The 25,546-nt window shown below is 41.3% G+C and overlaps 1 protein-coding gene across 1 annotated transcript in view; it reads left to right on the top strand.

Moving 5' to 3' along the window:
* Positions 1-25,546, top strand: part of LOC102840927 (contactin-associated protein-like 4-like) — a 240,683-nt gene that overhangs the window by 155,622 nt on the left and 59,515 nt on the right. Inside the window, exons 12-14 of the mRNA XM_006875240.1 lie at positions 2,639-2,836; positions 6,001-6,157; positions 20,441-20,568. Of these exons, the coding sequence (XP_006875302.1) occupies positions 2,639-2,836; positions 6,001-6,157; positions 20,441-20,568 (483 nt within the window). The remainder of the gene's footprint in view (positions 1-2,638; positions 2,837-6,000; positions 6,158-20,440; positions 20,569-25,546) is intronic.

Raw genomic sequence — 25,546 nt, 5'->3', positions numbered from 1 at the left:
TAAGGTGGAGGGTCAGAGAAAAAGAGGAAGACCCCTAACGAGATGGATTGGCCAGGTGGCATCATTGATGGACTCAAGTGTGGCAGCAGTAGTGAGGTTGACCCAGGATCGGACATTGTTTCTTTCTGCTGTGCATGGGGTCGCTATGAGTTGGTTCCGACTCGATGGCACCTGACAAAAACAACAACATATAATAATTTAATCAACCAAAGGGTACATTCTGCAAGCCTGCCTCCTGGCCACCAGCATTCAGTCTCTCTCTTTTATGAGTTCAGAGTCCTCAGCTGCTCATTCTCTCCATGGCCTCATCTCTGCCTCCATCTCTGGTGTTGCTGCTTCTCTGGATAGGGTCCCACACTCTGCTTGTACTCTTATCTCTTGATGGTCCTGGGGTCTACTGTTTTTGTACTTTAAGATTAACTACTCCCCCATTTTTGTTACAAAACTTCTATATTTACAGTTGTGACAGTCACAATTGGTTATGATAACAATTTCTCACTGTTGAATCATAAGGATCTTATCCTCATCTCTTGTCACTGGATCCATCTAGACAAGATGAAAACTATTCAGTGGGTACTCTACTTTCCTTGGCACACTCTTAAAATAAACTCCCTCTTGAAAACTTGTAAGCCAGTCACTTTGTGCCTTTATCGCCCTCTCATTGGCTCTTGATCATATGATGCCTCTTGAATGCTTCAACATCGACCATTTCTTTTTGGTACAGTGATGCCATGTGTTCCTTCTATCTTCTTTTGATGCTTCCTGCATCATTCAATATTTTGCCTCTAGAATCCTTCCATATTGCAAGTTGAGGCTTCCATTATTTTTCCTCAGTATTTGCAATGAAGAAGTCATTGATCTTGCGAAACTCTATCTTGCTGTCTCCAGCATAATTTTTATCCCCAAGGCCATATTTTCCAACTTTCCTCTTTGTTTTCAACCTTTGATTCCAATGACCAGTAATTACCAATATATCTTCATTGCATATTTGATTAATTTCAGACTGATGAAGTTGATAGAGTTCTTCAATTTCATCATCACTGGCTTTAGTGGTTGGTGTGTAAATTTGAATAATAGTGGTATTAACTGGTTTTCCTTGTTGTTGTTAAGGTCCATCAAGTTGGTTCTGACCCATAAAAACCCTGTATAGGGTTTCCAAAGAGCTGCTGGTGAGTTTGAACCACCACCCTTGCAGTTCAAACTGACCTTGTGGTCAAGTGCATTATTCTACAATGCCACAACTTGTAAGCTTATGGATATTATCCTATCACAGACAGCTCTGCACTTCAAGACAGATTTTCATATGTTCTTTCTGAAAATGAATGTAGCACCATTCCTCTTCAATTTGTCATTCCAGCCATGTGATTGTTAGATTCAAAATAGCCAATACCAATTTAGTTCAGCTCACTAATGCCTAGGATATTTATACGTTCCATTTCATTTTTGAAAATTTCTAATTTCCCTTCCTAGATTCATACTTCGTACATTCCATTCACCAATTGTTAATGGATATTTACAGCTGTTTCTCATCATTTTGAGTTGTGCCCCATCAGCAAATGATGGTCTCAAAGGCTTTACTCCATTCTCATCATCACTGTCAACTCTATGTTGAGAAAGTACCTCTTCCCTAATCATATATTGAGTGCCTTCCAACCTGAGGGGTTAATATTCTGTCACTATATCTGACAATATTCTGGTAGTCAGATAGTCAATATTTCAGTGCTATCTGACAATGTTCTACTGCTATGCATAAGGTTTTCAGTGACTAAATATTCAGAAGTAGTCCATCTTTTCATCTTCCTAGTCTGTCTTCCCTGGAAGCTCATCTTAAACCTTCCTCTGGAAGCTGATGTTCGCCATGGTTGACCATGCTGATATTTAAAATATTAGTGGCAGAGTTTCCAGAATCACAGCAACTCACAAGCCATCACAGTATGACAAATTGACAGATGAGTGTGGTCCTGTTACTAAGCTGCTCTATATTCAAGAGAAAATTTCAGAGTCTTTTCTGACATCCATTTTGGTCTTTTGTCAGTTTCCTGCCTTTTCAGTGTCTTTTTGCTTTATTCATTATGTTGTTGTTGTTGCCATGCCACAATTGGCTGGTCTTAATCTTCAATGTAACAAATCTGTCCTTGAGATTGTCTCTGAGTTCAAGTGGTGATATTGTTGTTGTTATGTGATGTCATGGCATTTCCTGGAGAGCTTGGGAGCTGGATTCTACGGAAGAGTGCACGGGGCATAATTCTAGGTGATTATGGAGTTCTGGCGGTGCTGTAGGATAAGCACTCGACTGCAAGGTAGTTTTCAAGTACAAGGTCGGTAGTTCAAAGCCGCCAGCCTCTCCTCAGAGTCCCTATACAAGCTCACTATGAGTCAGAATCGATTTGAGAGCGCTTCACAACAACATGGGCATTTAATAACCAGCTCTTCTTTTCTATAATGTTATGTCTGGACCAAACCCTGAACTTGTCATAATTTTCAGATAGTTGTCAAAGGATCACCTCAGATATAAGGCAACAGTAATTACCAGAGACCACTCTTCACCTAACCTAACAGACCCACGGGGAGTAGCTGGGACTGAGGACGCAGACTCTATGGTAGTGACGCTGTCCCCTTCCTCTGCTCTCCGTCCCAGACACCCCGTGGACAGTCCTGCATCACAACAGTTCAGCCCTCACTCGGGTCAAGGGGGCCAGCCCCACTCTCCCGCATTCGGCCACTTTCCAGTACTCGGCGGGCGCGGAGCAGCTGCTGGCCACCACGGGGCGTGCGGAGCACTGCCAACAGGAACTCACCTACCACTGCAGGAGGTCGCGGTTCCGGGACGGACCAGGTACGTGGTGGGACCCAGATGGGGTGGCCGTCCAGGGGCAGTGTGGCTCCATCGAAGGCGCCCGTGGAGAATGCGTGCGTGGGTCTCCGAAGATGGCCACTCAAAGCCTCCTGGTGAGTTGTCCCCAAGATCCTGGAGGCCTTCTTCAGCTGGGCCTGGCAGATGGCAGAGCAGATCCTTGCTTCAAGGGTGCGCAGCCTTCCCGCACTTAGCCCACGCACATCCTGTTCCTAGAGGTACCCCGATTCCCTTAGCTAGCTGGTCCCACCTGGTGTATGAGCTGCTTCGTGCCACAGCCTCGTGGTCGCAGGTGTGTCTGGCGAGGCCCCTGCTCCCACGCCATAGGCTCTGCCGATGTTTCCGCGCTGCCCTCTGCCACTCACACTGGTCAGAGTCCCCACCTCACATGAGGTGAATCGTCAGGGAGACTGTCCACTTTCCCTGCCCTGGGCCCCCAGGCAGGGACCTTATACACGGGTGCGCTATGGGGTGTACTGCTAGTGCTGCAAAGCGACAGCTCCCATTTGAACAGGAAACTCATGTCTAAGGAGCCCGGGTGGGCGCTGTAGAGTAAGCCCTCCACTGCAGAGCGGGCTGCTCAAACTCACCAGTCGCTCCTCAGAAACCCTATACTGGGTCGCTATGAGTCGGAACCGACTGGACGGCGCTTACTACAACAATAACAAAGCTAGCTTCAAATTAGAGCCTCGACCCTCCCAGCACCCAGGATCATCATCTCTTATAAAGGAGCAAAGGTTAAAGGAAGCCACAGTTTCTGGCCGTTGTACCGGGTTCAGTGTGGCTGGGTGCCGGGCCCTGCTCTCCACACTCAGCAGCAGGTAGGACTGGCTCTCCTGTGCCTGTGGGGATGGGCTTCCTTCTGGAATGTGCCCTCCTGAGCCCCCTCCACAGGGACCTCCTGCCGACTTGGACTTAACCTACATGGACACAGCTGACATATGGGCCTGCGGTTGTCTGCAACGATTCTGCCTAGTATAGATTCACAAACACTGGGGCAGTTCTGAGAAAGGAAGTGTTTCTCCAGGATATGGGGCTCTGGATGTGATCTGCAAAGGTTCTGTGGAGAACAGTAAGAGTCTGTGCCAAGTCTGGTATTGGTGGGGTGGCAGGTAGAGGAGGGGGTGCAGTGTCAAAAGAGGAGGCCCCTGAGGGGATGGTGGGAGTGAGGTGTTGGAGCAGGGGGAATTATGGAGTGACGGATTGGAGGATGGCGCTGAAGCAGGCCTTCTGATCAGGGTCAGGAAGGTGAAGTGTTTGTGGAGATGGGGTGTAGAGGTTTCCTGATCAAGGTTGTGGTGGAGAAGTATGGTGGAGATTCCCTGATTTGGGTGGAGATACCCTTGGTTGAGAAGATAAGGATTTTAGACTTTGATGGATGGCAATGCCCATGCCAAGTCTGCAAAACACTTTAAAAATCACAAACCCAAAAGCTCTTGATACTGCTATGAACATTTGATCATTACTATTTTAATGGGAAGATGAGAAATCTGTATGTTAAAAATACAATTTACAATGGCTACCTTCCTCTTCAGCTTTTGAAAGCATGAAAGTTGTGTGTGGTGGAGTCGGTTCCAACTCTTGGCGACCTTGTATAGGGTTTCAGAGGCTGTAAATCTTTATGGAAGGAGCAAGCCTCAACCTTCTTTTCTAAGGACCAGCTGGTAATTTCAAACTTCTGACCTTGAGGTTAGCAGTCTAACTCATAACCCATTACTCTACCAAGTCTCCATTTGAAAGTATAGTGGTAAAATAATTGAAATTTTAAGTTGCTGTTATCAATGGTATCTATTCATTATTTTAACTACCTTTGGCCTTGAAGGAGTGAGCTTTCAGTTGAGTTTTAAAATGTGTCTTTGGTGCACCCATGCACATCACACTCTTCCCAGAGCTGCTGAGAGTCAGTGGTCAGGAATGCTGCTGGTTTGAAAGTCTCAGAGAGTCTTAGCTGTAGCAGAGGTTCTGAACCTAGAACGCTACAGAGCAGTAACCACAAACTCCCAACTCTCTGTGGGGCTTGATGGTGACAAGCTACAGGCTTTAAAGTAAATGCAGAAATTGCCGATCCCTGAGAGGACCAGTGTAGAAGTGTCGCTTGTTTCTTTGAGGTGATTTCGCTCTCCACTGGTGGTGTTTCCATTACTTAACCCAACTTTGTTTTAGGATTGTCTTCTCCTAATGTACAGGGTCGCTATGGGTCGGAACCAACTCTACGGCACTTCACAACAACAACAACAAATGTTCAGTATGTTCTTTGCACTGGTTCTTAGGATCATCTATCTCTCTTACTTTGCAAGACTGTAGCTGGCATTCAGAAGGGTTCTAAGTGTTTAAGTGTCACAGGGAACCCTAGGAAGGATGAGGTCTCCTCAGGTCATGGGGAGACCCAGGGGCCTGTGGTTGCAAACACAATTCCAGCAGGAAGACAGTTGGTCACCACAGATTACTCCACACACAAACGTTTCAGCCCCCTCCCCCCACAAAGCAAAACGTAATTCTAAAGGGTCCTTATACCTGTTGTCCAACATGGGTGCCATTAGACAGGCAAACAGAGCTTCTCAGTGAATAATGGCAGCAGTGCCAAGGGCCTTATACAATATAGTGATTTTGTTGGGGTTTGTTTTATTTCAGACATTTCACGATCCCAAACTGATGTTAGCTTCAGCAGGTTTTTAAGTTATTTTTAAGTTATTTTAATGGCAACTCACTGTTTAAAAGTCATTCTTAAAGAAAGCTCATAGCTTTGCTTCTCAAAATGTTTTTAATATCACAAGTAAAAGAGTTATCACTGTTCATTTTCTTAAAAATTACAAATTTACAGCAATAATTTAAAAAGTCATAAGCACAGGACTGCTAACCATAAAGTTGGTGGTTGAAACTCACCAGCCACTCCTTGGAAACTCTACATGGGGTCGCTATTAGTCAGAATGGACTTGGCAGCATTTAACAACAATAAAATAATATAAACAAACAGCTTAGTTAGGATTCTTAATGAAACACTATGCTGATACAATGTTAAGAATAGGATTATTTCTAACAGGGACTGTGTCTTTTCTCTTTGGGTTTCTCTGTAATAATGTGGGAGAGAAGGGATACCTAGAGACAGTGGGAAAGTCGATATTACCTGTCTCTTGCTTGTCTTTCAGATGGAATCCCACTGAGCTGGTGGGTTGGAAGAACCAATGAGATACACACTTATTGGGGAGGTTCTTTGCCTGATGCTCAAAAATGTACTTGTGGATTAGAGGGGAACTGCCTTGATTCTCACTATCTCTGCAACTGTGATGCTGACCGGGATGAATGGTGAATTGCATATGATTTCCTTGGGCAAGACGTGGTTTTGTTATCACTGAAAATATGTATGCCTAGGTAAATATTACACAGGCTAGCATGAGGAAGAAAATAGATTAAAGTATGTCTTAGCAAATTAAAGGTGTATCTTGTGATGGTGTATGGCGCAATTAATCTAAGCCTTAATGTTAACATCAGTGATTTGCTGTCTGGCTTTCATTTCTTCTTTCCTTCCTATCTGTTCCTCCCTCCTTTTTCCCTCCTTTTCTTTCTCTTTCTCTCCTTTGTTCTTTTTTTTTTTTCTTTCTAAGATCTGTTTATTATTCTTCACATTTTTACTAGGGACAGTGTCAAACTTATATGAAAGCGGTGACAATAGTATTACTGAACCCCCATGTACCCATCACCCAACCCAACAGTTACCAACTCATGGTCAGTCTTTCCTCACATAGAATGCCATGATCCCCCACTAGATTTTTTACGGAGAAAATTCTCATATCATTCTATCTCTCAAAATTTTCTTATTTCATCATTAATTATAAATCATGCAGATTATATTTATTCAATATGACATTAGCCTCATGAAGGTCTAAGGACATTTAAATTCAGCCTGATTAAGTGAATTTATGAGATCTATTATTAAAAGAACATATTTTCCAAAGTGATTTCTAAAGTGAATCACTGTGTTGCTCCTGAGGGCTCTGTGATCAAACAGGAGTGGGAGATGATGCTTCCTTCAGGGAGTCCCAGAGAGCACTCGTATGTCAAAGTCTCTGCAAGTCTTTCGGTGAAAGATTCCAATCAACTGGTTGGAGTTGGAGTTGTCTACAATTATTCGATGATAGAACTGCATTCTTAAAATTGAGAAGTGTGCTCGATGTGGACCACATTTTGGAAATATAGAATGCTACTCAAAATTGTTTGTTAAATAGGAGAATTGTCTCATGATAAGAAAATCAGTGAAATTAGAAAAATTGAGGTTAAACATGAAATGCATGCTGATCTTTATGTATTTATTTACTATGCTTAAAGTATAAATATTTTAAAATCTTTTGTTTGTGTTTTAATGTTGCTGTTAAGTGCTGTTGGGACAGTTCTGACTCATAACAACAATGTTCACTTAGCTTAAATGATTTTGTTGTTGTTGTTAAATGCTACCAAGTTGGTTCCAGCCCATAACAACCCTGTGTAGGGTTTCCAGGGAGCGGCTGGTAAGTTTGAACCACTCACCTTGTGGTTCAAACCAATCTTGCAGTTGAGTGATTTTCCTACAGCGCCACACCAGAACAGTATTTATGTAATACTATGGGATCTCTGAGGAGTCCTGGTGTGGTGCTGTGGGCTAATGCATCAGACTGAAAAATTGTTTGAACTGCAAGGTCGGTGGTTCAAGCTCACCAGCTGCTCCTTGGAAACCCTATACAGGGTAGCAGAGCAGTTACGAATCGTGCTGAGAACCTCAAGGTCAGCAGTTCTAAACTACCAGCTGTTCCGCAGGAGAAAGATGAGGCTTTCTGCTCCCGTAAAGATTTCCAGCCTCGGAAACCCTGTACAGGGTCACTATGAGTTGGAACCGACTCCATGGCACATAACAACAACAACATGGGTCGGAATAGACTTGATGGCACTTAACAACAACAACAATGGGATCTCTGAACTCTGGTACAGCACTGTAGGATATGCACCGGACTGATAACTGCAAGGTCAGCAGTTCAAACCCAGCAGCTGCTCACAGTAACTCTCAACAGAGTCATTACGAGTTGGAACGGACTCACTGGCGCACAACAAAAAACCAGACTCACCATGAATTGGAATTAATTCAATGGCACCTAACAATAGCAACAACTATGAACATGGGTTATAAACACAAAACCATGTTTAAAATAACTTGATCAACATGCTTTGATTACAGGATGCTTGTTAGTCTTAGGAGTTGCTTCACTCAGAATGGGTTCGCCATTTCAAAGACATGATTTTTGACTTGTCCAGTAAGCATGAACAAAGACTAAGATATATATCCTATTTTAGAATATAGCTGTTGTTTTTAAGTGCCGTCAAGTTTGTTCTAACTCATAGTGACCCTGTATAAACTTTCTGAGGGACTGTTGGTGAGTTTACCTGCCGACTTTGCATTTCAGACAACTTGTGGTCCAGTGCTTATCCTACAGAGCCATACCAGGGCTCCAGAATACACTTGGGGAATTGAACTGTATACCAAATAGGATATATTAGAGGGAGGGTCAACATAGAATCTGCTGATATTTTTTAAATGTATGTTCACATAAAGTACATACTTCTTGTCTTACTCACATTCTAAGTTACAGATGTCCAGTCTTCTCATGTTGTTGTTGTTAATATACTGTTGAGTTAGTTCCAACTCATAGCGACGCTGTACAGGGTTTCTGAGGAGTGACCGGTGAGGTTGAACAGCCGACTTGTGGTTCAAACCAGCCTTCCAGTTCAGTGCATTAATCCGCAGTGCGACACCAGTCTTCTCATAGGATGTTCGTTTCTCTCTGCTTTGGCTTATAAACTCGAATGAAACAATACCTCATTTTATAAAATAAATCTAGTTTCATTATTGAATGAAAACACCACTTTGTTGCGACAATGTGAGTAGCTGTGACAGTGATCCTATGATCTCCAGCCCTAACAGGTTTACAAGTTTATGAAGAGTCCTGGTGAGTATAAATATTGGAGTGATAACCACAGGTCAACAGTTCAAATCCATCAGCTACTTCTTGGAAATCCTATACCAGGTCGCTATGCTTTTGAACTGTCTCAACAGCATTTATCATCATCATCAACAACAAAACCTTTTACAAACAAACTGGCCCCTGGCTTAATGGAAATCCAATAGAGATATTGGAACTGTTAAGGGCAGTGATCTGGGGCGGAGACAGGAGAATCAGAGAGGGTAGCATATAGAAGCCATTCACTTTCTAAAGACCTATAGCCTGCTCATATTCCTCTGAATGGCCAAAGGGCCCTTGCTTCCTAAGGCAATAAGAGCACACTGGAGAAGGAGGCTCTGCCATTACTTAGATGGCCAGGCTTGATGGACAGGATGGTGCTATCATGATGAAAGTCACAGCATCAACATGGATGAGAAGATCCTAGCATGCACTTCACCATGGGGAGCCACATGTGCCTAGTGGGCAATAAGTCAGACTGATAGCCAAGCTCTTTAGCTCAGAGGTGATGGTTGATGACCTAGAGAAAAAACAGCTTATGAAAAGCAGGAAGACAGTGACAAAAATATTTGACATCTATGTCAGGTGCCATGGAGTCAGAACCGACTCATAGCGACCCCATGCACACCAGAACGAAACAATGTCCGATCCTGGGCCAACCCCACCACCGCTGCCACACTTGACGCCATCAATGATGCCACCTGGCTGATCCATCTCGTTTGGGGTCTTCCTCTTTTTCTCTGACCCTCCATCTTACCCAGCATGACATCCTTCTCCAGAGACTGTTCTCTCCTGACAATATGTCCAAAATATGAGAGACGAAGCTTAGCCATCTTGGCCTCGAAGGAGCACTCTGGCTGCACTTCTTCCAAAATAGATCAATTGGTTCTTTAGGCAGTCCATGGCACTTTTAGTATTCTCCTCCAACACCACAACTCAAAGGCATCAATTCTTCTGTGGTCTTACTTATTCACTGTCTAACTTTCGCATCCATATGAGGTTATTGAAAATACCATGGCTTGGGTCAGGAACACCTTAGTCCTCAAGCTGACATCTCTGTTCTTCAACACTTTAAAAAGTTCCTGTGCAGCAGATTTGCCCAATGCAATACGTCATCTGATCTCTTGACTGCTGCTTCCGTGAGTGTTGATAGTTGATCCAAGAAGAATGAAGTCCTTGATAACTTCAATCTTTTCTCCATTGGTAAGAATGTTGTTTATTGGTCCAGTGGTGAGGATTTTTGTTTTTCTGACATTGATATGCAACCCATACCGAAGGCTGTGTTCTTTGATCTTCATCAGTAAATGTTTCAAGTCCTCTTCACTTTCAGCAAGCAAGGTTGTATCATCTGCATATCGCAGGTTGTTATTGAATCTTCCTCCAATCCTAATGCCACGTTTTTCTTCATAGAACCCATCTATAGCCAGAAACAATCCAGAGTGGGGATCTTGAAGCTACAGTGGAAAATCATGGCCTTGGCCCAGTCTCAGACTCAGAACCCAGTGACTACTGGGCACACCTGAGGAAGGACACTGACACACAAGTATATAGAATCAATCACCCTCAAACCTATCTCAGACACTGCAGGATAATGCACTGGACTGCAAGGTTGCTTTGAACCACAAGGTCGGCGATTCAAACCCACCATTAACTCCTCAGAAACCCTACACAGGGTGGCTATGAGTAGGACTCAACTCAACAACAGGCCTATCTCACAGAGGTCTATAGTCATTGCCAGAGCCCTTAGATTGTGGTAAGAGATGAGCTATCTTCTGAAAATAGTTGAATGTTTGGGTAGGTGACATTTGTGCTAGAGACCAGAAATGCCATCCTGGCTCCTACAGTGATGAGTAGTCTCACCCTTTGTTCTGCAATCTTGTTCATGAATGTATAAGTTGACTCTATACACCAGCTAGAAAACCCTACTGTTGGTTACTTGAGCTGTGGAGTTGTTGTTGTTGTTGTTGTCAGATGCCATCGAGTCGGAACTGACTCATAGCGACCCCATGCACAGCAGAACTAAACAATGTCTGATCCTGCGCCAACCTCACTACCGCTGCCACACCGCTGTGGAGTAGCTGTCATAAAAGGAAAAGCCAAGTTGAAGCTTTAAAACAGCCCACTGTCCCTCCCCTAAGAAACTAAATGAAGACTGCCGCATTATGGGAACAATGATAAAGAAAATGCCACTCTTAAAGACCTACAGGATGGAGTGAGGAACAGGTTCCATCATATTCCCTATAATACTTGGCATGGACCTGTACAGTAAAGATGAGTGCTAGTGGATGATGGCAGATTAATATGAATTAAATTAAGTTCTGATAGCTTCCATGATAGGTATGGAGCCTGTACCAATGCATATCCCGTGATTTGCACGTATTGATTTACCATAGCAGTAGTTTCAATATCAGTCAGGAAAGAGCATCAAAGACAGTTTTTACCTGAGAATGACAATAGTATAACTGAGAATGATAACAGTACACATTCACGCTCTGGCTCTGGGTTGTGTTAATGCTACAGTTCTCTGTGACTATGGAGTTGGGGTATGGTACTGTAGGATAAGCATCGGACTGCTTATCACAAGGTCAGTAGTTCAAACCCACCAGCTGCTCCTCAAGAACTTTGTACAGGCTCGCTATAACTCGGAGCCAACTCAATGGTACGTAACAACAACACTACAGTCTCAAGAACTTTAATCATCTTGTCCTTCCATGTAACAATATTATATTAATCAGACCTTGTGAACTGGAAAGGAAAGGTAATTTGAATGTCTGCCAAATTGGAGACTTACAGGCCAATGATCTTTAAAAAGTTATTAGAGTCTGTAACAAGTCAGCAGATGAAAACACTTGGAAACGCTACACCTACTCAGTTGTCAGGTCATGGGATAGCTACTGGTTTAGTAGATCTCAGAGCAAGATGGCACAGTACACAAGGCCTAAGTTTCCATACTGGATGTTTAGGGTTAACAGTTAGGTATAAAAGGATGCTGTCTCTGGCACATCTCATTGAACAGTAGGACGCTTTCCTTACAGATTCCAAGGGCTAAGTTTACAGACACCAGGAACACAGAACTCGTGATTGAAAAACTTCTGTGGCCAGAATGGCACATAACAACAACAACAACAGCAATAACAAATGGCATGTTGTTATTGCTGTTGTTGTTGTTGTTATGTGCCCTCAAGTCCATGCCAAATCATAGCGACCCTAGGCACAACAAAACAAAACACTGCCTGGTCACTCACTAACCACACAACTGTTGCTACAGTTGAGCCCATTGTTACTGCCATTGTGCCACTCTATCTTGTTGGAAGGTCTTCCTCTTTCTCTCCAACCTGCCACATTACCGACCATGATATCCGTCTCCAGCGACTGGTCCCTCTTGGTACTATTTCTGAAGTACGAAAGATGAAGTCTCCCCATCCTGGCTTCCAAGGAGCATTCTGACTGCACTTCTCCAACACAGATCTGTTTGTTCTTTAGACAGTCCATGGTACTTTGAATATTCTCTCCAAACCCCTTAACTCAAATGCATCAGCTCTTCTACGGTCTTCCTTATTCACTGTCCAGCTTTCTCATGCATATGAGGTTATTGAAAATATCATGGTTTGGGTCAGGTGTACCTTAGTACTCAAGCTGACATCTTTGCTCTTCAACACCTTAAAGAGGTCTTGTGTAGCAGATTTGCTTAATGCAATACATCATTTGATTTCTTGACTGCTGCTTCCATGAGTCTTTGACGACGTCAATCTTTTTATCATTTATATGGATGTTGTTTAGTGATCCAGTGGTGAGGAATTTTGTCTTCTTTACATTGAGATGCAATCCATACTGAATTATATGATCTTTGATCTTCATCATTAAGTAGTTTAAGCCCTCTTCACTTTCAGCAAGCAAGGTTGTATCATCTGCAGATTGCAGGTTGCTAATGAGTCTTCCTCCAATCTTGATGCCACGTTTTTCTTCACATAATCCAGCTTCTCAGATGATTTGCTCAGAATACAGATTGAATAAGTATGGTGAAAGAATACAACCCTGGAGCACAGCTTTCCTAACTGTCTATTGGTCTATGTACATGTTCTTCCAAATACTCATACTGCACAATGTTGTCCAGAGCTTTTCATGATACACATAGTCAAAGCCTTTGCATAGTCAGTAAAGCACAAGTAAACATCTTTGTGGTATGCTCTGCTTTCAGTCAAGATCCATCCGACATCAGCAATGATATATCTCTTTCCATGTCCTTGCCTTAATATGGCTTGAAACCTGTGGCAATTTGTTGTCAATGTACATTTGCAGCTGCTTTTGAATTACCTTCAGCAAAATTTTACTTGTGTGAGATATTAATGATATTGTTTGATGACTTCAAAATTCAGCCTGAACTTATATATAAACAATTAATGGTCTGTTCCACAGTAAGCCCCAACCTTGTTTTAGCTGATATGAGCGTCTCCATCATCTTTTCAAAGGGTAAGGAGCAAAAGTGGAGGAAGATGAAGGATACTGTTCAAAACCTCAAGGCCAACATTGAAAGTTCTGTCTCCACACACCAGGATTTGCTGCTGGCTGCTGGCTTCAATGACAAGACTGAGTGGATTCAATGTGGTCCCAGCTGGACTGGGATGAGTGTAAGGGTAGACTGTGGCAGACACTGTAGGGGTGCTCAGAAACCCATTCCTACCTATGGTGCCCTTCATCTCTGCCTGAAGGTGTCTCTGACGGGGCTACCGATTACCCCTCAGCTTGTTAGGACTGGGCAGAGTATGCACAGGGATTCCTCCCACTCTTCTTGCAATGTGGCTATTAGTATGAAATTTTTCCAAAAAGTTAAACAGTTGTAGAATAATCTATTCAGTGTGTGGATGTGTTTAAATTGACAAGCTGACTCTAAAATGTAAGTGGAAGGGGAAAAGATTCAGCAAGAAAGACAATGTTAAAGAAGACAACAAGATAACATTTACATGACTCTACCTAAAACCCTCTAATGGCCTTAGAAGAAGTCCTCATGGCATGATGATTAAGCACTAACAGCAGGTTTGGTGGTTCCGCTTCACCAGCAGCTCTGTAGGGAATGACCAGGTGACTTGCTCCTGTAAAGATTGCACCTGGAAGACCCTATGGTCTGTTCTGTTCTGTCACATGCGGTGGCTACGAGTTGAAACCAACTCGATGGCATGTAACAACAACATAATAACCCTAGGGTCTTCGAGAATGTGATATTATGGCTGAGACAGACAAATAACCAAATGACATAAAAAATTGTCCACAAAAATACTCTAAAGCACATAATTAATACAAGTAACGAGGAAAAGGATGGTCTTCTTAACAAATGAGGCTAAGTACCTACCTGGATGAAGGCAATCTCAGCTTCTACTTCACACTGTATGGAAAAAGCAACTCCAGTTTGATTTCTGAACAAATAGGCAAATTGAAAGAATAAAAGCATTATAAGAAAAAGTGGGAATGCATCTTCATGATTTAGAACTCCAAAGGGTAGAAGCTTTCATTTTCACATTTGCTTTATTCTCCATCAATATACATAAATGTGTAGATATATAAACCTACAGATATCATGTCTATTTTTCCATTCTCTCTCATCTCTGTTTCAACATATGTTGTTGTTAAGTGCTGTCGAGTCAGTTCCCACTTACAGCAACCCTGTATAGGATTTCTGAGGAGTGGCTGGTGGGTTTGAACTGCTGGTCTTGTAGGTCAAACTTATCTTGCACTCTAGTGCTTATCCTTCAGTGACACATACATATATGGCTGTATTTTCAACATATACATAAGTCTATATTTTCCCTGAAACGTTGCAATGTCATTTGCCAACACAATTCTCATTGGCCCCCCAAATTTCTATATTATTCCCTAAAAGGAAAGTTGTGCTTTTAAATTACAGTACAATGATCAAGATCAGGAAACTAGCATTGATGCTATTTTCTAACCAACAGTTCATAATTAAGTTTTTCCAATTGTCCTAATAATGTCTTTTAATTGCAAAAGAAATTCTCGCATTTTATCTTCAGCCCCATTGTCGTGTCTCATTTGTCTCCGTTAATATGGGTCATTACTTAATGTTCCTGCTTCTTTGTATTTTATTCTATTGATATTTTGAGAAATACAGTCCAGTATTTGGGTTTGATATTTTCTAAGACTACTTTTATTGTAAGTATTTTGGTGTCTTTTTTTTTTTTTTTGAGATTGCACTGCATTTAAAAATCCAAGAACATTGGACACTAATGGCTAATTGTGTGTAACTTAGAAGAGTTTTCTTTAGTTTTCCTCATACTAATTTGGCATTTTCTGTTAAATTTACTCCTAAATAGTTGTATCTTCTGTTTTGCTGTTGTGAATTTTTTTTGGGTAAAATAAGTTATTTCATGTAGCTTTCAGCTTGGTTCTTTGGAATAAACAACTTGAGAAATCCCCCCTTCCCCCCAAGTCCCAAGGATAGAACGCATCTTCAAGTTTTATGTTTGTTCAGGTTGAATGAAATTTCCCAAGTAAGCAGTAATTGAGTTTTTAACTGGTCTTGGGCTGTTATCTGCCCCATTGTTGGTATACATCTTGTAGAAATAGGTCAATAGGCTATGCAAATGAGTTTAGTTGTATCGTACTATGCAAATGAAGTATCTGTGGCTTACTGAAAGGTAATTGGTCAGTTTGTGACCCTGGTGAGAGTGCCACACCTTGAAATTAACAGGGAGTTTGTGTGTGTAAGCAACTAGTCCCACAGAGGTTTAGAGACAGAAAGAAGCAGGAAGAGAAGCAGAAGAAAGAAGAAAGAAGCAAAGACAGAGAGGAGGCAAAGAATGTTCTGAAAGTTGTAAACTGGGTCAAGGTCTGTAACACTGAAGACAGCAAGAGGTCCAGAGGGGCCAGTGTCACAGCTAGAGGCAACAGGCCCAGAAGAGGTCCAGGAACAGAGTTGGCAATGACAGATGGCAAGTCAGAGAGGAACTTGCCTTGGGGGGCCGAGAGGAGCTAAGAGCTACTCTTGCTCTGAAGAAGGGACACTTTGCTTACATACTTTCTGATCCTAAATTGCATCTTGTCACATCCTTAATAAACCACTTAACTGTAAGTTCACCTGTTCTGTGTGGTGTTGCAGGGAGTTGCCAAACCTGAGCTGGGGTGGGGGAGGGGGCAAAGAATGAGGGAAGGGAGAGTGTTCTGAGTCAAGTCTGAGAAGTGGTCCAGCAGCTTGGAGAACGTGGAAATCTGTGATACATTTATTTGCCCTTTTCTCATATTTGTGTTGATTCTTACATTTGACTTTATTTGTGCATGTTTCCTATGCCATTTTATCCTCTAACTGGTTGTTTCTGTATATGAAGCTGTTTTACTATTATAACTTGCTGATTTATTGAGTTCTTTTATTGTTTATGAGCCCAGCTGATGGAGTGGTCAAAGTGTTCGATTGGTTCAAATCTACCAGCCACTCAGCAGGAGAAATGTATGACCATCTGATTGTAACCTAGGAAACCCTGTTGTTGTTGTTACATACCGTGGAGTCAGTTCTGACTCATAGTGACCCTGCACAGGGTTTCCGATGCTGCAAATCTTTATGGGAGCAGAAAGCCTCATCGTTCTCCCGCAAAACAGCTGGTAGTTTCAAACTGTCGACCTTGAGGTTAGCAGCCCGATTCATAACCACTAAGCTACCAGAGCTCCTTAGGAAACCCTTGGTATTCTTGTTTGGTTTAATTTTGGCAATGATTCTCTAAGGTTTCCTGTATATGTTCATGCAAATAGAGGCGGTTCTAATTCTTTTCTGGTGTTATACACTTTGTTTTGTTCTCTTTCCTAATTGCATTGGTTAGACTTCCAGATATCAGAGGGAATTTTTATTGACTTATTGTTTTCATTTGCATTTTGCTCATTTGTTTGTTTAATTTTCTTTTTAGTAGTCTGTGTATATAAACATCACAACTTTGTGTGTCTGTGGCTAGGCATGTGTGTGAAAAGTGGTTTACATTTCCTAGGTCAAGTGCACCCCCAAGTCTCTTGCGTTGGAGGGAAGGTGTGAAGACAGAGATTGTATTACCTTCACCTTATTCTACTTTTTAAATTTCCATTTCCTAGAAGAATCTTAAAGCTCCCCCTATTGCTTGTTTCCTATTTTACACACATCTTTTTAAGGAAATGGACAATTCCTTTAAACCCTCCCCTCCCTTAAGGCATTCTCTCTGCAGGGTGTCTTGAATGGACATTAAGGCCTTCCACTGTTGTCATGGATCTGCATACACTTTTCACACATTTTCACTCTTAGGTAGATTTTTCACTCTCTGGTAGTGCTTTTAGATAAGTTTTAAGTCAAACTCCAGTTTCTCTTTTCTCTTTCACAAGCAGTTGTCCCAAAACTTCCCTTTCTTCCTGAAAAAATGTTGTTCAGAATATTTGAAGTAACTTACCGGGCTTTGCTATTATTTTTCTATTTATAGGTAACATGAAATTCAATTAACTCTGTCTTCTAGGTTTGCAGGTAACACATTGTATGTAGGTTTATTAATTCATATTCTGCTGTTTCTTTTTTGGTAGAAGTTTTTTTTGGGGGGTCTCGTGTTTTCATTTGTTGTTGTTGTTAAGTGCTATCGAGTCTATTTGAACTCATAGTGACCCTATACAGGGTTTCCGATGAGTAGCTGATGAGTTTGAACCTTTATTTCAGCTTCCATTGCTGTAGTTTTTATTGGGTTTACAGTGACATTTTAGATAAAATGAGAGAAATTGTCATATTTACAATACTGAGTTTCCCAATTTAAAGTTTTTACACTAGTTATTTTAATAAAGAGGTCATGACTATCATTTGTTAGTTTTATTCATAGAAATTTTATGGTTTGTGATGCAATGTAACTTACATCTTTTTGCGTTTCATTTCCATTTTTGTGTTGCTGTCATATAGAAACAGGAATGATTTTTATGAAACTGTTCTTATATCCAATGCCCCAACTAAATTCATAGTTTTAATTCTAATAGTCTGCAGACGCTCTTGGATTTTCTGCATGCAGATCATGTTATCCATATTTATTGACAGTTTTGTTTTTCTCTTGCACTGATAATATTCAGGTGTTGGAATGATATGGGTACATTGGTGTTCATTATATTATTGTTTAAGTGATTTTGCGTGCCTGAGATATCTACAAAGAGATTAAGAGGGGAAAAAAAGACAATTAACTGACAATATATATTTTTGTCTGTAACTAAATTTTATTAGAAGAAGGTTAAAATCATTCTGTTCATTTGAACTGTCTCCAAATTCGATCATAAAAGTTTTTCTGAACGAGCTTACTGTTAATAATGCCACTACTTGTATGCCTCTTCCACAGAACGGTCACTGAATGTGGAAATTAATGGAACATATCTCTCCTTTCTTTTTTAACTTCTAAAAGTTTCCTGTGATACACTTTGTATCACATAATGTCCTCTGCAAAACAAGGAGATTTGATTCCGAGAAGATGTTATGCTTCTCTAGAAAGTCATAAACATCAATACTATCATTTTAGAAGTGTCCTTAAAAAAGAGATTTGGAAGTTATTTTACTGAATTCTGGAGACCTGTGAGAAAATGTGCCAAATGCATGCTTTATAAATTTGAATTTCAATGGGCCATTCATGGAAAGAAAGAAAAAAAAAAAAAATTAGGAGCAGCATGAGTACCTATTGCTTAGATAGTTCTGAAGAAGACAAGCTACCCTGGAAAATCTAGAGTCACCTGCCTAAAACAGGGAATTGGGGAGCCATGTTTATTCACAAGTGTTGAGCTTCTCATCATAAGGTCAGCAGTTCAAACCCATCAGATGCTCTGCAGGAGAAAAAGTAAGCTGTCTGACTCCCATAAAGATTTATAGCCTTGAAAACCCTATGTAAGGTTGTTATGTGTCAGAATTACCTCAGTGACAGTGGAGTTTTGGTGAAGAGTATCCATTCTTCTTCCCTCAATTGGACAATAACATCATCTTCAAATCAGTCCCAAAGTCTTATCTCAATGCCTTGCTAAGCACCATAGCAATTCAGAGAACTACCTCTTCAGTACTCTTTGTACAATTTTTTTTTGGTAAAATGGTTCTTTAGACATTCGAGATTCCTCAGAATAACTACTAGATTTATATCTCTGCACTATATGGCCAGACCCCAACAGCAGCTCTACCAACTAAAACACTTGACTTATTTCTGCAGAGAGTGGCCCTTACAGATACTGATTAATGCATTTTCTGTTTACCAGTCTGACCACTTCCACAGTCCATAAGGCATGGTTCTAGCTTGTCCACTCTGTTCTATACCAAAATCAAGAATCAATGTATTTGGAAAATCTGTGTTGTTTTCTCTTCATTAACATGACCAAATGAAAACTTAACTAGGTAGAGCTATGAACTATTGAAAATAAATCTGGCAAATGATTCAATTTCTTCAATATAACATGCTTTATATTGACTTTTAATATTACTATTTGATTTTTAAACATTTATTATTTTATATCTCAGTATTTGTGCCAAATCCAAAGACAATGTTTTTAACATAAGAAAAATTAAAACACCCTTATATGTAATTTGACTCAGCTCTTTGTTTGCAATCTAACAAAGGGTTTGGCAGCCAAAGAAAGGGTAGAAGTTAGTGCTTACCCAATCTTCTGGTATGGCACCTTAAATTAGTGTGTTGGACTGCAAAGCCAGTTTGAACTCCAAGGTCAGTGGTTCATTCTCACCAGCTGCTCCTTGGAAACCCTATATACAGGGTCTATATGGGTTGGAACCAACTCTACGGCACTTAACAACAGCAACAATAAATATGAAGATAATGCAAAAATGTAAATAATCCCCTATTTTAGAGATGGGGAAAATGAAAAAAGAGATGTTGGTGATTAGATGAGGCCAGGCTGTTCCCCATCCCAGTTCATATTTTCCAGAGCAGTTGATTCGTTTCCACCAAACATTCAGTTTTATACAGACATTCATGACAGTAATGTGAGCACCTGTGGCATCTGGGATGGAAGGTTGGTGTGAGCGCAGAGATTGTGCCTGTTACCTGTTACCTAGTACTGCACATGTAACAGAGATTGGCAGAGCATGTGCTGGGTCTGATGTCTAGGGACAGGTGTTTCCAAGCACTAAATGCTTAGCATTTAGAGAATATTGCATTTTATGCCTATTTTGCCTTCCAGTCAGTGTGTTTTTGTTTTTGTTTTTTTATGAACTCAGTAAGGGTAAACTGAATAAAAACATAGTTTTAAATATGTATTATATATATATATATATTAAAGTAAAACTCTGAGGCAGGGAAATTTAACTGTGGCTGCTCAAGTGGTTGACCAGGTGGTAAGAACACTGTACACATGTATGAAGACCACACTAAACCCCTGCAATATCTGTATGTGGAAGAGCAGCCAGCTACTTCTTTAGGTTGAGAATATGAGCTTGGCTGACCCAGATGACCCCCCTTCTAAGTCAGCCACTACCTCCTTCTCCATGGTCGATGGCAGGAGTCCGAGCTTTAGACCCACTAACCCCGTGGACCGTTCAGAATGTTCAGAGAGGTGGCTCCCTCCTGATAGTCATGTGCAGGCTTTCTGGCTCAGTGCAGCGCTAAGCGTGTTTTCTCTCCAGGACAAATGACACGGGGCTGCTCTCCCACAAGGAGCATCTGCCAGTGACGCGGATTGTGATCACAGATGTCGGAAGGCCCAGATCTGAGGTGGTGTATCGACTGGGGCCGCTGCTCTGTCGGGGGGACAGTAAGTACAGGACCCTTTTCATTAGATTCACCTACACAGGGACCTGTCACCAGTGGAGGGATAGCTGAGAAAAGAGGGAAAGCAGCCATGTTGTGTTGCTGTTACTATGAGAGGATGTGAAAGCTTCAGAGAGTCTTTCAGATAGGAAACAGCAGAGGTTAAGTCCAGGAACCAAACCTGGGTAGGAGCATTCTGGGACTTTTTGGGCCTCGGGGAGTGTGAGGACACCTTCTGCCACACTCTTCTTCACCAACCAGAGGTCCTCGGGGGCTACATAACACAGTGCTACCAAAATGTTCCTAACTACCATGACCGGGATGAAACTAGAACCTGGACAGGAACAAACAATTTCATTAAATGCAGGTCACCTTTTGTTTCTACTTCATTCCTGTAGGTACTTCTTGCTACTTCTCCTCCTTTTTGTTTACTTCTTCATCTCCTCCTTCTTCTTTCTCTCTTAATCTCCTCTTCCTCCTTCTTTTATCACCCCTTTTACTTAGAAATTATAAGCGATTCTGTCTATGCACCATATTTATACTCTAAGGTAGTATTTAAAAAATATAAATGGAATTTTTATAGAAACTACACATTTTCACTGATGAACTCCCCAGATGGAGGCCTGTATCTACTAACCCTTCTCTAAGGCCCCAGGGCCTTGGCTCCTTCAGATAGGAGGAGCCCGGATGCTCAGTCACAAGACAACGTTAAAGAAACCAGGTGTGTTTCTGTTTCTCACCTGGTTAATCCCACACTTTAAGCCTTTCTCACAGATTTTATACTCCAAGTCTTGACTAGAATATGAAATGAAAATAGAAAAATATTTGTTTTAAATTAAAATGATACTATAACTTTTTTTTTTTTGTTGTTTTGAAAGAAAGGAATATGAGTGGATAGCCCCTTGAACACCAGAAGGAAATGGCTACAGTCCAAGAAGCTCAGACAGAGTAGGTGAAGTAGAGAGATGTACAAACTAGACAGCCATTACAGTCATCTCTGATTTTTTTTTTTGCCATTTTTGGCCCCAGCCCCTTTACTTGTCCTCCTGTGAACTGAGGGTGGGAATGCAGGTCTGAGGAACAAACTGGAGCTGAGATCGTCCCAAACATTGGTGACCCCAAGACTGGAGGACCATTGGCTATCCCTGCCTCTGTTGAGCCTGACGTGATGTGAGGATGATGAGATGCTCTTTTCTCCCAAGGTTTTCACCAGTCCTTCTGGTCCCCAACTCTCAGCAGCCCTCTCCAAACTCAAGGAGAATTGGGATTTTTTCTAATCATCACCATTTTCCCATGACATTTTTAGTAAGGTGATCTCTATCTTGTTTAAGAACCATAGCCTATTGGACTGACCACCAAAGTGGGTAGATCACCTGCCAATCACAATGGGGACTGGATACGGGTCCTGATCCTGCTGATCAGGACCTTGTGGACTTTGATGCTGGCCTTGCCAATCACACCTATGTGTCAGGACAGCCTTCAGTCTGGGACCAGGTTGTACTCACTGAGGGCTTCCATTTAACCTTCTGAAAGTTTGTTTTGTTGGTTACAGATGGTCAATTTTGATTTTTGCTAAGTTTTCTTCATCCCATCAGTCTTTGGAAGAGATAAATTTTGTAAACTGGCTTCATCCACCCAAAAGTTTTTCCACAAATGTTTTACATGTAGAAAAAGAAAAGATCTTAGTTATACTTTGAGTTTGATCATCCAAATTGCAAAGTCCTTTTTAATCTTTGGCATTTGAATTCTGTACCTCATTTTATTCAATGCATTTCCTTTTAGATAATTTATTCCATTAAAATTTTAAATTTAATCTAAGTATTCTCCCTGCTGACATGGCTACAGAAGTTGGAAATTTTTGTTCTAACTAGTCTGTGGAGTGGAAAGACAGTATTGAGCTGCTGAAGTAAGTTCTTTCTTTTTGTCTGCAGCAACTAGAACAGCTGTCTGGGAAATCATAGCTGCCCAGGACACATTAATATTTAAGGTGCACACAGCAATAAACAACCTCATAGAAGAAGACAGACCTGTAGAGTGATGATTTCATTAATTTCTCTTCCATTTGGCACTGCTGTATCTGAACTATCTCAGACAAAGAAGGATCAATCCCATTTTCAAAGATCCCCAGACAAAAGCATTGCATAGCTTTGCTAGCAGCCAGCCCTGTTCAAAGTCGATAGTCTTCCGCCATCTGAAATCCTTATAGTATTTCATTTCCTTGCTTTCCCTGTGGTTCTTTAATTTCTCTAAGTCCCCTTACCCCTCTATTTTCTCCTCCTCTTCTTTCATATCCCCTCACCCTCCTCTCTTTTCTTCCTCCCTATCTTGTCCTTCCTGCCCCCAAATTCTATCCTCTCTTTCTTCTTCCCACCACCTTTCTCGCTTCATTGGTTCCACAAATAATGTGAATGGGTTAATAGGTGGATGCATTGGAAAAACAAGGAAAATACAATATACTAAATGCCTCATCATTAAAGCAAAGAGGACTTGCCTTGACCCTAAGCATCCATCTAAATCCTCCAAAAGGTATGAACTCTTTCACATTCCCACTGGATTAAGGGTTTTGCCTAATGGAATTTTCTGCTTTTTAAATTTTTTTAAAGTAACATTTTATTGTGTCTTCAGTGACAGATTACACAGACATTTGGTTCCCATTCAACTATTTCTACACAAGTAGTTCAGTGATGTTGGATTCATTCTTCCCAATGTCCGAACAGTCTCATATATTTCTTTATGCTTGTTCAATTTCCATTAATCAAGTTTCGCATCCTCCTTACATTCTCATCTTTGTTTTGTCAGAAACCAAACTCAAGTCCCTAAAAATTAAAGCAGAGTTTTATTAAAGGAATACAGTGATCCAGAATGGTCAGTGGTTAATTGGGATTCACTTAAGTACTTTGGCTTAAGGAACTTTATATAGGATTTAAATACAGAAAATTCTGGAACTTACAAGGAAAATTGTGTCATTGGTTGACATTTACTAAATCATGTTTTAATAGTTATTATTAATTGCATTCAAGAGCTCTGGTAGTGTAGTGGTGACGAGTCAGGCTACTAACCTCAAAGTCAGAAGTTCAAAACTACCAGCCATTCAGTGGAAAAAAGATGTGACTTTCTGCTCCCATAAATATTTACAGCCTCAGAAATCCTATAGAGGGTCACTATGAGTTAGAACTAACTCCACAGCACATAACCAATGTATTGCATTGGGAAAATCTGTTTAAAAACTAATTTAAAGGGTTAAAGCGCAATGATGTCACTTCAAGGACTAAGGTGCACCTGATCCAAGCCATGGTATTTTCAGTCATCTCATATGCACGTGAAAGCTGGACACCGGATAAGGAAAACCAGAGAAGAATCAATTCATTTGAATTATGGTGTTGGTGAGGGATCTAGAAACGCCCTGACTATCAGAAGAACAAACAAATCTATCTTGGATGAAGTAAAGCCAGAAGAAGGCAAGACTGTGTCTTTCACACTTTGGGTACGCTATCAGGAGGAGTATACCCTGCTCTGGTAGCCTAGTAGTTACAAGTCAGGCTGTTAATCTTAAGGTCAGCAGTTCAAAACTACCAATGGTCCCATGGGAGAAAGATGAGGCTTTCTGTTCCCGTAAATAATTACAGACTTGAAATCCTATACGGGGTGGCTATGAGTTGGAACCAACTCCATGGCACATAACCACCACCACTACCATCAGGAAGGACCAATTCCTGGAGAAGGCTATCATGCTTCATAAACTGCAGAGACAGTGACAAAGACCCCAAAGTAGAAAGACCCTAAAAAGGAGAAAGACGGACACAGTGGCAACAGAAAAGGGTTCAAATGTAACAACAATGTGAGGATGGTGCAGAACCAGGTAGTGCTCCATTCATTTCGGCTTAGGGTCACTGTGAATCAGAACCTGCTCGAGGACAACTAACAACAACCTAACACAAAACAATGAGGAGATCCCGGAATCAAAACTGATTCAAGAACACCTAGCAGCAACTTAACAAAACAATTATGAGATCCATTAAGGATCTTTTTGTTAAATCATAAAGTTTTAATTAGTTAGCGTCTGTGTACTCGAACTTAAATTCTAACACACTCAGTTTGTGGAAGGCTACAGTGTACAGTGGAGACCTAATTCAATTTTGAGTCTTGATAGAAGTTACAATGGAAATTTTTATATTATTTCCACAAGTTACAACAAGCCCTAGACAAGTCCAGTGAGAAGCAATTTGTCTCACTAAAGGTGTGTTTGGAAGTAGCCAATTAGATGCTTGTTATCTAACTTAAGCTAAAGGTCAGGGGTCATGGTATTGTCTTGTAACTACCTTGTGGCTATGACTCAGGTTCACAGGATCATTAGTCAAACCCAGAGCACCACATAGCCAGGTGATTGAAGCCCCAGAAACAATCTTATAAACTTTGTAATCTGCAGTTGTGTATGTATTCCAATCACGATCTTCCTCCCCAACCCCACACCAATCGGTAATCCTGCCTACAACCATGATGAACTGACCTGCCACCAAGCATGATGCTGGAGTCCTGGTGAGGCACAGTAGGACTACAGCTGTACTGCTAACCACAAAGTCAGTGGTTCAAACCCACCAGTCAATCATTGGAAACGAGGGTTGGGGAACCTTTTTTGTGATACAGGCCATTTTCTATATGAAATTATCAATTTAAAAATTAGCCTGCTATAATTGGTTAAAGAAGCTCTGGTAGCATAGTGGTTACAAATCAGGCTGTGAACCGCAAGGTCAGCAGTTTGAAACTACCAGCTGTTCCATGGGAGAAAGATGAGGCTTTCTGCTCCTATAATGATTTACAGCCTCAGAAACCATGTATAGGGTCGCTACGAGTCGGAACCAACTCGATGACACATACCCACCACCACCATAATTGGTCAGGCATCTAATTAACTCATGTCTAATGTGCAGCACTTGATGCATTGGAGTTATGGTGTTGGAGGAGAACACTGAAAGTACCATGGG

The sequence above is a fragment of the Chrysochloris asiatica genome, unplaced genomic scaffold (assembly GCF_000296735.1).
Source record: "Chrysochloris asiatica unplaced genomic scaffold, ChrAsi1.0 scaffold00314, whole genome shotgun sequence".
Classification (NCBI taxonomy): Eukaryota; Metazoa; Chordata; class Mammalia; order Afrosoricida; family Chrysochloridae; genus Chrysochloris; species Chrysochloris asiatica.
This window is presented reverse-complemented; position numbering and strand designations above follow the sequence as displayed.